Source organism: Eulemur rufifrons, chromosome 18 (assembly GCF_041146395.1).
Source record: "Eulemur rufifrons isolate Redbay chromosome 18, OSU_ERuf_1, whole genome shotgun sequence".
Taxonomy (NCBI): Eukaryota; Metazoa; Chordata; class Mammalia; order Primates; family Lemuridae; genus Eulemur; species Eulemur rufifrons.
This window is the reverse complement of record NC_091000.1, coordinates 54,858,045-54,872,500: the sequence shown is the minus strand read 5'-3', so window position 1 is coordinate 54,872,500 and position 14,456 is coordinate 54,858,045. Positions and strand designations below refer to the sequence as shown.

The window sequence follows — 14,456 nt, the reverse complement described above, 5'->3', positions numbered from 1 at the left end:
GAGATTTTTATATTAGGATCATCCATTTCCCACCTCTTCTATAGTTTGAGCTATTAATGGTGGCCAAAGTGGGAGAGGAATGCAAGAAAAACATGCACAGTTTGGAAAGAGAAAAAAATGTTTATAGTTCCCATGAGCCAAAAATGGAATTATCTTCATGTATACAAGCAGTATGCTTCCTAAGAGATAAATTAAGAGAAAATAATTCTTATGCATGTCATAGAATTACATCAGGAAATTAGGCAACTATGAAAAGAGGGAAAAAAACACTTTTACCTGGATATTTAGTTGGATCGTAAGACATAACAGCCAGGAGGTACTGAAACCCTTTTCTCAGGAGGGACGACATTATATCAGCGTAGCTAAAAAGAACACAAGAAGGTTTTTGTTACCATTTCTCTACACAGGCAAAGGCTGCTGGGGCAGGGGGCAAGAAGCAGGGAAGGAAGCTAGCATTGGCTTTCAGCGACATTACTGAGCTTAGTTCTCCTAACCATCACATGAGGTCGATTCTTATTTTAAAAGCGAGAAGTGGGCTCAGCAAATTATGTCCCCTGCCTGAGCTGGGACATGGTCAAGATGGGAGCCAAACTGAGGCCTGCCGTCCAGTGCCGGTCACACCAGAAGACCTCACACAAGCACGAGCAGAGGCTCTGTCCAGCATGATGCTGTACGCGGGGGCCTGCTGACCTTGGACGTGCTGCCTGAAGGACCGCCGTGCTTCTGCGTGCTGGAGGGCAGTGGTTTCTACACTAGGCCGGATGTCAAAATCTCCTGGGTGTTTGTTGAAAGAAAAGATGCTTGAGTTCCATCCCCACTGACTGATGCAGTAGGTCTGCTGTGGGGCCTGGGATCCTGCAATTTAACACCTGTCCCAGGTGACGGGGACCTCTCCAAAGGCATATGTAAGAGGTACAAAACATAATCCCTTTCCTCTATTTAGTTGGAGAGAGACAAGACTAACAAGCAGGCAAAGAAAAGGAGAACCTAAATGAAAGTCCTACAAGTGTGGCATAAACCACAAGTGCTGCTGGAACATCTTTTGAGTAGGTGGCTTAGGGAGCAGGTGACGCCACTTCCCAGCCAGGTCTGATTGGTTCAGAGTGGGGCCCTGACCCTAACGGGACCCATCAGTAGACTGACCAAGACCTGATACAGAATGATGAGTTGGACCAATCCAATGACACACTTGGACATCAAGAGACCAAAGAGGAATTGCCAGTAAGCTGTGGTCGTTGTACTGAAAGTTAGAGCTTTTGTGCTGTGTTGAGTTTGGAGCAAGAGAATTTGGAGAGTTCTCAGCAAGTCAGCTATGTGGGGACAGAAATGGAGAAGCATAGTGGTAAGGACAGAAGGACACAGGTGACGCAGCAGGGAGGTAGAGATGCCATGAGAACCAGGGCAACAGAGAGGGACAGGCGCCCCCGCTCAAGGGAGGAGCCTGCCTATACTGTGACCCCTGCCCAGAGCTGTGTGGGATTAGGAGTGTGGACTCTGGGGACGCCTGCGCTCAAACCCAGCTCCTCCACTCGCTGGTTATGTAAACTCGACAAATTCTCAACCTCTCCGGGCCTCAGTTTCCTCACCTGTAAAATGGGGATAAGACTAGTAACCACCTCACAAGTTGCTGTGCGAATTCAAGAGTGGATCACTCTTTTCTGCAGGTGAAAGAACCAGACCAAAGCAAACTTTTGGGGAGAAGCCTTGACTTCTTAACTTTCTAATTCTTGTTCTTAAGAAGAGCTAAGAAGAAACTTGCTGTCCCCATGAAGGTGATCAGGCAGACTGGTTTGCAGGGTTTCCCAGGATGACAGACTTCATTTCTTTTGCAATGTGGACTTTGTCTCTCAACCAGTCTCAAAAAATTCAGAAAAAGGAGAGAGGTTTGCCCCACTGATTTATGTTAGGCGATAGCTCAAGACTTACAGCAGAAAATACATAAGTACATGACAATGTGCGATCTAAGCAGGAGACACCCAGTAGTAACAACAGTACTGAGATAAAGTCATCACATACTCAGTACCAAGACATTAAGTACCAGTATATAAAGTAGTTTATCTTTCTGTTGGTTCAAAGTAAGTAGTTATTTTGGTAACAAAGGCCAATATGTTGTCAGATGCGCTTGGGCCGGTGACCACACAAACACACACACACACACACACACACACACACACTGCTGGGAGGTGAGGGAAGAGGTCCAGTGGGAGAACTAGGGAGAACACAGAGTCTATGTCCAAGCTAGAACAGGATTCCCTAAATTAGAGTTCCAGAAGGGTCCTCATTATTCCTCATTAACCATGAATAAACAGTTCAGAGTCCATTCAGATGGCCTTTATATTCAAGGACAAATGGCGCGGTGATGGTTGGCAGGAAACAGACTATTTCCCTTGCACCGAGTCCAGTTTTCTTCCATTTATTTATTTATTTATTTATTTGATACGGAGTCTTGCTCTGTTGCCCAGGCTAGAGTGCTGTGGCGTGAGCCTAGCTCACAGCAACCTCAGACTCCTGGGCTCAGGCTACCCTCCTGCCTCAGCCTCCCGAGTAGCTGGGACTACAGACATGTACCACCACGCCCAGCTAATTTTTTTCCATTTTTAGCAGAGACAGGGTCTCGTTCTTGCTCAGGCTGGTCTCGAACTCCTGAGCTCAAGCGATCCTCCTGCCTCAGCCTCCCAAGAGTGCTAGGATTATAGGCGTGAACCACTGCACCCTGCCTCTTCCATACATTTATCAAAAAAATATTTATTAAGGGGCAGGTACAGTGGCTCATGCCAAATCCTGTGCTTTTTAGACAAAGCTGGTATTAGATTTAGGTCTTCTAACTCCAAATACAATAAACTATTTCAAACTAGTAAAAGTCCAGCTAATTTTCTGCAACTCAGAAAAATTATAGCATACTAAATTAAGAAGGCAAAAAGAAAAAAAAAAAGGAAAGAAAAAAAGAAAAAGAAAAACCAGCATAATTAAAGAAACCAAATTACCTACCATTCACGATCACCAGGATTAATGGCAACTAATGCTCCTCTATCCCAAATCCTGTCAAATTGGCCAATATTTGTTCTACCAGAAAGGAAGAGAAAAAAAATGCAACATTTTATGTGAAAAAAAAAAAAATCAAATCTTTAACAGAATGAACCATGCTCCCCATGGTGCGTGCTGGTACTCCACCAATTGTCAAGAAATTAAGATCCCATGTCTGCTTTTCCTCATAGAGTTCGTAAGGATGTGTTGACCTGGGTGTGGAGTGTCTACCTCCTCCTGGTTGTAGGAGCCTGAGGCAGTAGCCTCCCGACTCTGACATGACTTGGGAGCATGAATGAGGAAGAAAGCACAGAGTGTGACAACTCTGTTCCCAGCTCCTGGCTCAGGTATCAGAGACTTTCAGGAGATCTTGCCTCCCTCTGCATCTCGAAATTCATTTCTGTTACAGGCCCAGGTGCAAGGTAGAAGACATTGTCTTCCTCTCTCTTCCTTTTCTCTACCTGCCTTGGGACACAATGATGTTTCCCATCGTTGGGGAGCTATCTAAGACAAACATATTAAGTGTGCAGACATCTAGGCTACAATAAAAACCACTGCAGAACAGAGACTCAAATCCATGCTTCGTGGATGTTACAAAAGGGGATGGGAGTGATGAAAAGACCTCCACCCTCACTCCCACACTGCCTAGCAAGCACTCAAATTTTTAAAAGTACAGCTGTAGTACTCGGTCCTACCTGGGAAGATCAAAAATGTTGCAACAGTACAATGAAATATTCCCTGAAGAACTCTGTAATGAAACAATGAAAAAAAATTTTTCTATTTACTTAGAAGATACTTGAATGGTCAAGGTGCCCATTCATGGCCCCAAGCAAAGCAAAGGTGTTAGAGAATATATACTGAACATAATTAAAGTGAACACTTTTGCTGCACTTTACTGGCACCTTACTTTTTTCTTTTAAAACCTGTGTGGGGTTCTTTTGGGTCAACTCACAGAGGAAAATCATAGTCAGGGTAACCCTGAAGATTAGTTAGCTATTGTTTGTTTCAGAGCTTGCTATAAAATTCTAGCAATGTTCCCCTGAGCAGATCCTAATATTTTGACTCTGGTAAAGTTAAATCTGTAGGTCAAGCAATGAGCAGGAAGGCTGACACAGACAGGCCAGATATGTTGAGTTATTCAAGAAACATGTACTTGTGCTGATTCTCTTGGTTTTTTGCTCCTTGATATAGTTAATGAGCATTTATTTACTGAGCATCTAGTAGACAGGACACCTATCCTGGGTTCTAGATGGTGGACGTGAATTCAACACAGTCTCTGACTGCAGGGAGGACAGCCTGGAGAGGAGAGGTGTGGGCACAGAGAAACACTGCGATATAAAATGGTCTGTCCTATTATGGTTGTGCACACAAGAGCTATGTGAACACAGAAGACACAGCAGAGGCCTGCCTGGAAGCAGCAGGGAAGGCTGAATAATAGTTGGCTTTTGAAAAGGTGTCTTGGTGCATCTGCTGATGCATTCAGGGGGTGGGCTGGGGGTGCACCCAAGGGGAGCAACATGACACAGACTTGAGCAGTCTGGGAGCGGGCATGAATGGCAGGGTAGCAAAGGTGTGTCAGGACATCAGACCGCTGGATTTTATTCTGAAATAAGGCACCCACACAGGTTCACAGGTAGAGGAGGAAGGGTCTTTGAACACCAGCCTGGGAGCACTGTGGGTCAGCTCAGAGAGGGCTGGGCCTGGAGGCAGGAGAACAGCTGGTACATTTCAACGTAGCCTGCAGATTGGGATCACTACAGAGCTTTAAACTGTGCCAATGCCAGGGCCCCACTCCTGGAGATTCTTATTGAATTGGGCTGAGATGAGACCTTTGCTTTGGAAATTTTTATAAGATCCACAGATGATTTCAAATGTGCAGCCATGGCTGGGATCCTCTATTCCAAGAGGAGGCTGGAAGTAGGACTAGCCTCTTTGGATTGAATAAACTCCTTGGAGTTTTTAAATGATTTGGGAATGGGGTGAGAGGAAGCTATAAAACAAGGTACTGTCAAGCTTCCTACTGATCTGAGCAATTAATTTCATTATTTAGAAAAGAGTACTTTGTGAGAGTCTGAATATACAAATGGACGATGGCCAGACCCTAGATCGGGGGTCCCCAACCTTTTTGGCACCAGGGACCGGTTTCATGGAAGACAATTTTTCCATGGACAGGATGGGGGGCAGGGAGGTGGAGCTCAGGCGGTGATGCCAGCAATGGGGAGCAGCTGTAAATACAGATGAAGCTTCGTGTGCTTGCCCAGTGCTCACCTCCTGCTGTGCGGCCTGGTTCCTAACAGGCCACAGACTGGTACCGCAACCCTAGATGATAGACCTCTGACCCACAACCTCTGCAGCAACCGGCCTGGGAAACCAAACCACAACTTCTGCAGCAACTTGGCCAAGCTTCCCTGGTTTTTACCAATACCGAACTTCTAATTCAGGACCAACCAGAGAAAGGCAAATATGCTCCCATAACCAATCACATAGGATGTCCTGTTTCTAGTTGCCCACCTCTGGCTTCCCCATGCCAACAGCCTCCCATCAGCGTACACCTGAAGCCTTTGCTTTTGCCCACTGCAAAGCTTTCCCACCCCCCTGCCTGCCTGTCGGTCTCTGCCAAACACAAATGGCTGACTCTCTCTGAACACACAGCCTCTGCTTGTCTCACTGAGGTGGTATATATTTATTTTCACGTTATTACCCCAAACTGGTGAAGCAGTTACACTGGATCATTCTGGTCATAGGTTGAAGACAACTCCCAGACTTATAATTTCCAGCCCAAACGCCAGTCTGTGCTTCAGAGACGTAAAACCTTGGTCATACCACAGGTCCCTTAAACTCAACATCTTCAGAACACTCACTGTCTCTGCCCTTCCACTTGCTTCTCCTGGATTCTCTACCATCCAACCAGTCATCTGAGGCAGAAACATGAACTCATCACTTCTTTGGTTCCCCACTCAATTAGCCACAAAATTCTGTTGGTTTGACACTGTAAACGTTTCTTTAATCCATCATGTACACTCTACATGCCCCATCATTCAGGCCTTTGAAATCGCTTTCCTGGACCACTGCCCACAGACTGCTACCTGGTCTCTCTGCCAGGAGGCTACTTCCCTTCAAATTACTTCCCATGAAGGGGATTTATCTCAAAAGTAAATCTGGCTGTGTTATGCTCCCATGGAAAACCCTGCTGTGCAGCATGAAGTAGGAGCTTCCCAGGGCATCTGAGACCACGGACATGAGCCCTGCCTGTCTCCAGCCCTACCTGTCACCATGCTGCAGGAAGCACCCCGAGCCTGCACACGGTAACACTGTTCCCCGAGTCTTTACCTTTAGCTTCATATATTACAAAGAGCTTCATCCGTGGTTCTCTTCTCTCCTAAGCTACGAGATCCTTTCAGGGTAGGGACTATGTTATCTTTCTCTCTTCAGTGTCTTAATCAGAGTCTGGAATATGACAGGTTCTCAAAAAATGCATTTGAGAAAAACCAAACAAACCCAAAAACAGGAATATAGAGAGACTTTGACCTCATCTTTTACATATATGTTAATATAATGTCTAGGTGCGTGTATATGATAAAGAGAAGCCCTCTGACACCTGTGTAGTGCCCTCATTTACTCATGCTGAGAAAAAACTTTTTTTATGGGGGCATGGAAACAATTTTTTACCCAAACCAAAACAAACCTTAAATATTTTGGCTCCAGGAATTTCTGTGATTGGTTCTTCAGAGTAAGAAACATTCTGCTCTGTAAAAAATTCTCGTATTCCAAGTTCACTGATTTCCACACCAACTACACTGTGTCCCAGGTCTGCAAACCTGCATGAAAGCATACATTTACACTTAAATTTTTTTTCAAATTCAGTACTAAATAAAGGGGTATACTCCAATAAACATACATTTTCCTTAATTCTTTATGTTTTTTAATTTATAGATTTTTTTTTTAGAGACAGGGTCTCACTCACACTGTGCAGCCTTGAACTCATGGGCTCAAGGGATCCTTCCATTTCAGCCTCCTGAGCACCTGGGACTACAGGTGTATATCACCAAGACTGGATAATTAAAAAAAAACATTTTGTACAGACAGGGTCTGCATACGTTGCCCAAGCTGGCATCAAACTCTTGGGCTCACACACTAGGATAATAAATGTGAGCTACCATACCTGGCCACATTTTCCTTAATTTTAAGTGATTTATATGAATTTAGGCTCACAGGGTTTCATAGAACATGTAGGAAAGTGGAGCTATGTATTTCAAACCTCACGTTATGTGGAATTCTGAAAAATTGATTTATATGACCTTAGGAAAAAATAAAAAATTTGGAAAACTATATCTTAAAATATTGACTAACACAAATGCATTTGACTAGGGGAAATGCTTTCAATTTCCCTAAATGAGCGTTGTCCATTAAAATTTTCTGCAATGATGAAAATGTCTATATCTGTGCTGTCCAACACAACATCCATCAATCAATCATATTGGCTATTGAGTATTTGAGATATGGCTAATCTGACTGAAGAGTTGAATTTTAAATTTTCTTTTAGTTAAATTTAAATAGCCACATGTGGCTAGCAGCTACTGTATTAGAGCACACAGCTCTAGGACATTAGCCTCCGAAAAAAAAAAAAAATTAGCTGGATGTAGGGGCACACACCTGTAGTCCTAGCTACTTGGGAAGCTGAGGCAGGAGGATCGCTTGAGCCCAGGAGTTCGAGGTTACAGTGAGCTATGATCCTGCCACTGCACTGTAGCCTAAGGTGACAGAGTAAGACCTCGTCTCTAAAAAAAAAAAAAAAAAAAATTACCAGGCTGATGGGGAAAATGAGAGTTAGGTCACAACATTAAAAAAGTCAGTGCCACATTAAAAAGAAAAAAGACAGGAATCTAACAACAGTTTTACACATGGTAAATGGTTAAGAAACAAATAAATACTACACTGTGGCACTTTACCTTGAAAAAGACCTAAAGTTTACTTGTAGAACTGTCTGTTGGAAGGGCTGCAGTTTGTGAGTCATTACGAAGTGATGGAAGGAGGGTTTTTGGAAACCAAATGTTAGGTTGTACAATGGTAACAGCTGTGGATTGGGGAGGTTTACAGCACCTGAGGTAAACTGACGTAGCTGGGAGATGTTTCAAGTATGCGCAAGTGTGCATTTTGTCTATTCATACACGGCTTAGTGCAGTTGGGTGTAGTTTTCTGCTTTTCACCTAAGGCTTCTTGCAGACGAAATCAAACACAAATGTGAAAATCACTTCATGCTCAAATTGTTCCCAATTGAGTTAGAATTAAATTCATAGTTTCAAAACGAGATATAGCGGGACTGATTGTACCTATTATCTACTTAAGAGTACAAGCTTCCAACGTGGGCAGAGCATGAACTGTTCTAAATGAAATCTCTTAATAACTTATCTGTCATATTTCCTAGGAAATTTGTAAGCTAACATATAGCGAATATATTTTTATTCTTCATACATTTTTTTAAGATATAAAAGGTAAACAAAAAGCTATTCAAATTGATTACATGCATTTTTATTTCCTGTTCAACGTACGGAAAAACGAAGCATAGCCTACTACAGCCTGGCATAAAAACAAAATAAAACAAAACACAAAACCTAAACATCTTAAACATTTCATCTTAATGCTTTTTTGTATTAGCTCATGGTCAGTTTATCTATTCACATCTGATGTCTGTATACACCCCAATGTATAGATTAGTTACATCAATAAAAAAACTCTCTAATACAATAACTTACACACAATTACAGTAGCTCAGTTCTGATACTTTTATTACAGATGGCTTCAGACCCAAAATATTCAACAATCATATTTAACTGGCTATTTCATCATATCATTTTCCTTATGTTGCCTCAATACCTCTGCTAGAGCTACATTATTACCATTTATAATAGCACTGTAAGACAATCTGTTTAACAGAGTTAGTATGTTTCTTGTAGGTGGTTTCCAAAGTAACTTTCTCTTCTGATTCCGTGGTTAAGATATAGGTCTAATAATATAGTGTAAATGTTCTCAATTTCTTGGCCACACTTGAATCTTAAGCCAAAGCAGCCACTGAACAAATGCTCTCAGCTACAAGTTGAGGGAGTGTGAGCTCGCTGTAAAAATTCCACCATCTCTACTCGAAAATCAACTCCAAATGCATGCATGCTCTGTGAGTCAGTCACCAATATTTATATAGGGAACAGAATATTTTTAAGTTACTATATTTTGCATTTACTAACCTTTTACAAACATCTTTTTTTCTTTCCTGCTTCATGTTCAAAGTTCTCAATATTCAAGCTTACAAATGAATACATATCTTAGCAGGTATGACAATGTCTATAGATTATCATGACAACAGAGTTCTGTATAGAGAATGATTTCGAGGTTTGTGACTTTAGGGTAACCCATAGTAATAATGGCTTGTTATTTAACATGAATTCTCTTTGTAGAGATTTACTCACAAGGAATACTTTCTTCATCACTGGTTTTATAACAATGATTCATGATAACAAAGTCCCCCATGTACTCCTAGGGGGAGGGGAGAATTGAGCTGAACTGTGGACTATAAATGTTGTCCTGCCAAAAAGTTGTAATTCATTTTGAATTTTTCTGTCTGCAACATTTCAAATATCTAAAATTAACTTCGCTAAGTTTCTAAACCACCTACAAAAACTGAACCACACACAAAGGTCCAGGAAATGTAAGAGGAAAGGCGGGATTTTCTCCCCCATGGTTCCAAACTAATTTTTCTTCGAAACTCAATACAGAAAGACTAGGGCATACCTGTTTCTGCTCCATTTCTTACTGTAGAGAATACTACCTCCAATTGTGCCCAATACAAATAGTCTACTAAAAATAAGGAATCCCTGTGCATTTCACTGAGAATACACTTTTTAACCCACATCCTGTTAAACATTCACCCAAAGAATTCATCATTGCGACAAGAGAGTATGTTAATTATTATCTTCTCATACCATTTCATCTCAACTGCTTTTCCGCAAAGAGGAAAAAATACCCTCAGTCCACTCTCGCCTTTAAGAAAAGTATCCAAATGCTTCTTTAATAGCCTGGAGAGGAAAAAAATCAGTTGTTTTTTGGGGGGGTTTCAGTCAGCCTAATACACAGAGGAAAGGACAGTTGTATGATACTAAGCTCTTTTCATCCACTGTCTCACTTAATATTCCCAACAACCTTAACAAATATATTAATTATTATAATCTCCAGTTTACATATGAAGAAACAGGAAGAACACCATTCCTTTTCAGTATAAAGAATTGGAGGCATAAACTTTGCTTGAACATCTGCTGTATTTATAAACATGCATGATCAGTACATAGATGCTGTGGGGGATGTTGGAAAAAGACATATTTCATAAATCTAAGATGCCATCAATTTTAAGTTACACCATTATTTATACACTGTGGGCAGAAATGACACTGTCAATTAAACTGTGACATGCCATAGATGCACTGTGGTAGTAAAATGTGAAAAATTAAAATGTGCACCTTAAAATCAGTCAAATAATGTATATCTATATTATTTCTATCTCTAAGTCAGTTTCTGATAGAGCATTTCTCTGTTATTAATATGTACCAAACACTTCTTACTGATGTCCTTCTTCTTGATGAAATGCAATTTTGCGGTTCACCCACTTGTCTTGCCATTCTTCCAGAGTTAGTACTTGGTTTTTCTGTACCTCAGTATCAGGGTCCTCTTTAATATCAGGCAAAGTTTTTGTATTATCCATAGTTTTGTGAATATCTTTGTCTCACAAGGATGTCTCCAAGGCCTAAATGGAAAACATTTGCAATGTTGTCATTTCAAGGGCATCACAATTCTACTGATGAATTAATTGAACATCTATTACTCTTATTATCCTTAGCAGTATGGCTTTTAAAGACATTTCAGCATCCAAGGAAAACGCATACAAAAAATTACTTTTCACTGAGGATGGTGGTAGAAGTATACCTTATCATACACATTAGGAAAGATCTTTAAATAAATCATATCTTAACATTAGAGTAAAAGGGTTTGACTTAAGTGAAAAAAGCAGGGGAGGGGACAAAAAATAAATAGGCATTCCACAGTTTATAATTTTTGTAAGCTTAGGATGTTTTCTAGTATCTTACTTCCTCTTTAATTTTTTGAATTTCTTTTAATATTTACTTCTTACTTTTATCTATGTTATAATACATACAATTTAAAGAGTTCAATAGGTTTGTTATGAAATTAGCAGTGCCCATTCCCAAAGAGAGAGGAAGCCATCTTTAACTCTTTTAGTTGAATCTTGAAATCTATCTACTTCTATATTTCAAATTAGCATGCTCATTTTGTATATTTTTGATTTTTCACTTCTAGGTAGCACCTAGCACCCTTTCAACTTCCTGACACATACACATATACCACCTTCTTAACTTTCCTATCCTTCCAATGTAGTTATAGCATGTTTTTGATTAAATACTTGGGGTATACATTATTACGACTAGGTAATACTATTCACAGCTAAGCCGTGTGGTATTCTATGATGACTTTGCCTTTTCCATACAACTTTTTAATGCTGTAGTTAATAATTGTCTTGCTTTTTCATTTATAAAATTTCTATGTACTTGTTACTAACTCAACTCTAAACTCTGCCAATTGTTCCAATCTCCTATCAATGTACTCTCAATCTCTTTAGTCATCAGATATCCAATCAATATCATCTTCCGAGAGAAGACTTCTGACTTCTGGTAGACAGCTAGCATTCTGAGACATCTCTGATGATCATTCTGGAAACTTCCTTCTTGTCTGAATCTCCAGTTTCCTTTATCCCACATTTTCCTCTTTTTTTTTTTTTTTTGTCATCACCCTTATATTGGTAAAGCACAACCTCCAGCAGCTTCCTGTTAAAGAGTGCAAGGGAGAAACTTTTTCCCGTGACTTTGTATGTATAAAATGTCTTTATACTATTTACCATCTTAGATGTATAGTTCTGCTGGATATCGAATTCTTGGTGAGAAGCCATTTTCTCTCCCAATTTTGAAGGAATTGCTAGAATGTCTTCTACCTTTCAGAGTTATTGCTTAAGTTCAAAGACATTCTGATCCTGACATTTTCCACATGGCAATTATTTTCTCTCTCAAAGCTTTCCTTTGCCCCTAGTTTTTGTAATTTCATAATTCTATACCTTATTTTGGGTTTATTTACATCTATTTGGCCAAGTTCTTTAAATATAGAAGCGCATGTCCTTTAATTCTGGAAAAAAATCTTGAATAATTCAGATGATGATTTATGTCCCATTTTTTTTTTTTTTTCTATTTCTCTTTCTGGGACCCCTATGATTTGTCTATAGAACTTCCTGACTTGGTATGACAAATTTCTCGTTTTATCTGTTTTCTATCTCTTCATCTTTTTGCCCTATTTTCTGAGAGATTACCTAAATTCTTATCTTTCTACCTTTCTGCTACAAAGTCTTTAATTTTCAGGAGCTCCTTTTTGTTCTCCGATGTTCTCTTTTTATATTATTCTGTCCTCATTTCATGGATATAATATTTTCTCTTATTTATCTACTTCCTAATCATAAACAGAAGTTGCAAATATGCTCCTGTGGTCGCTTAAGTTCTCAGGTTGTTCTGTTCTGCTTACCCACTTGAAAAAAATTCTGCTTTAGTTTTATTTTTAAATTTCGTTAAATTGAAGAGTAACTTTCGTAAGGTGCACAAATCTTAAAAGAGGATGGCTCAGTGAATTTTTTTACATATGCACACATCTGTGTAATCACCACAGAGCAAGACAGAATATTTACAGCATTTCAGTTGCCCACATTCCCAGGACATCGCTATTTGGCCATACTTCTCTTTGCTTACAAATCGCAAATACACAGCAATGTTTTGGAGCCAGATCATGAGCTCAGAAAGGTCGTTTACTGCTCGACCTCGTGATTTCCAGTTACCGCTTCTGCTCCCTGAATCCCATTTCAGAGCGCGGATCGCTCGGCTGTCCACGCTTGTTGGGACCCCGGTCCCCTGGAATCCTATCCCAAGCCCACAGACTCCAGCAAGTCGTTCCACTTTTTCCCCCGCACCCTCCCTGGGCCCCGCGGAGCCTACCTCGCTCACAGCGGGCTGCAGACCATTGCCTCCAGCGCTGGAGCCTCACCCACGGCCCACCTCGGCCCCGCCCCCTGCATCGGCCCCGCCCCCGCACTCAGACCCCGCCCCCTTCCCTGAGCTCGGGTGTGCGCAGCGGCGGAAATGGGCTGGGCGGGGCGAGCGCCGCGGCTAAAGCGAAGGCGGGGCCCCTGCTCCTCCCTGGGCTCGCCGGCTCCTCCCACCCCGGGTCACGCCGTGACAGGGGCGGAAGCGGCGGCGGCGGCCGAGCAGGGGCTGCGGCTCGCTGCGCGGATCCTGCCGTCCTGTGCGCGCGGCGCGCGGCTCCGGAGAGGCGCCTGCAGTCCCGGGCGGCGCGCACCGCCTCGCCGGCGCTCGGAGGTGGAGGGCTCGCGACTCCGGGGGCGGGCGTGGGGGCGGTGGCGGATTTCGGGTGACACCGCTGCACAAAGCAGCTTTGCTGGGGTGCAAGCCCTCCTTCTCCCCTTGTGCAGCGTCCCTCGACCGGGTGGGAGGTGGGCGAGTGCCCCGGGGGCTAATACGTCTTGCCCCGGATTGGAAGAGGGTGCGGGGTGGGGATCCTTGCCTGAGGAAGGGGGAATTCCCGGTTGGGGCGACAGGGTTACCCGATTGGTCGCGGTGTCGGGGGTCTCCTAACCACCCTACAATGTTTCCTTTACAGCGCTGCCTTTTCCCCGAGACTCCTTGCACCCCTTCAGCGCTGAGGTGAGCCCCGGGGCTGTTGCTTCTCTGACTTCGGAGAAGACACGAGAAAGCTTTTCGGAAAGCGAGGCGGCTGCAGCTGGCTCCGTGAGCGTTGGGGCTCCCTCCTGGGGCTGTCAGAGCCCTGTTCCTCGGGCGGGTGCCTGCCCCGGGGAACCCCGCGGTCCGGGAGTAGGAACTCCCTCGCATGTTCTTCCAGCCGATAGGGTGCGGCGAGGAGCCCGCACAGCCTTGCAGGTGTAGTAATTCTCTGGCATCGCCACCGCGCTTTGAGGCTTGATTAGCATTGCCAGGTTGTTGAGGTTAACTCCTCTGGGATTGGAACCTGGAGGGGGTGGCCCGATGAGGGTAGCTGTTAGTCAACAGTCTGGCAGCTGGCAGGTGAAAGAGGAAGGAAGAGGCAGGCCCAGCTATAGAAAGTTGGGGTTCAGTGGTCTGGAACGCAGCCAGATACAGGCCCAGTCTTCCCCTGGGTGAGCTTGCAGGACTCTAGAGACCCCCCCTCGAGTTGGGGGGGATCCCCCACTCCACATACACGCATGGGACTCAAGGCTTTGGCCAGTTTTGTTTTGTGTTTTTAAATCTATTTTAGTGGCAGAAAGGCGAGTGGGAGGGAAGGTT

General features: G+C 42.9%; 2 protein-coding genes across 4 annotated transcripts in view; one reads left to right on the top strand and one right to left on the bottom strand.

The window, feature by feature from the left end:
* The window catches only part of TPMT (thiopurine S-methyltransferase), a 14,988-nt gene extending 1,815 nt beyond the window's left edge, over nucleotides 1-13,173 (bottom strand). Inside the window, exons 1-7 of the mRNA XM_069493741.1 lie at nucleotides 13,113-13,173; nucleotides 10,632-10,813; nucleotides 9,999-10,091; nucleotides 6,710-6,842; nucleotides 3,720-3,772; nucleotides 2,989-3,063; nucleotides 277-362 (exon numbers count right to left, since the gene is read on the bottom strand). Coding sequence (XP_069349842.1) covers nucleotides 277-362; nucleotides 2,989-3,063; nucleotides 3,720-3,772; nucleotides 6,710-6,842; nucleotides 9,999-10,091; nucleotides 10,632-10,771 — 580 coding nt within the window. The 5' untranslated portion in view covers nucleotides 10,772-10,813; nucleotides 13,113-13,173. The remainder of the gene's footprint in view (nucleotides 1-276; nucleotides 363-2,988; nucleotides 3,064-3,719; nucleotides 3,773-6,709; nucleotides 6,843-9,998; nucleotides 10,092-10,631; nucleotides 10,814-13,112) is intronic.
* Nucleotides 13,174-13,381: 208 nt separating this feature from the next.
* Nucleotides 13,382-14,456, top strand: part of KDM1B (lysine demethylase 1B) — a 51,219-nt gene continuing 50,144 nt past the window's right edge. For 2 of the 3 annotated variants that reach the window (XM_069492878.1, XM_069492879.1), the window contains exons 1-2: nucleotides 13,382-13,493; nucleotides 13,795-14,072. The gene's annotated coding sequence lies outside the window, so the exon portion shown is untranslated. Of the gene's footprint in view, nucleotides 13,494-13,794; nucleotides 14,073-14,456 lie in introns of those variants that run through there. The other variant, XM_069492880.1, reaches the window with a different exon arrangement.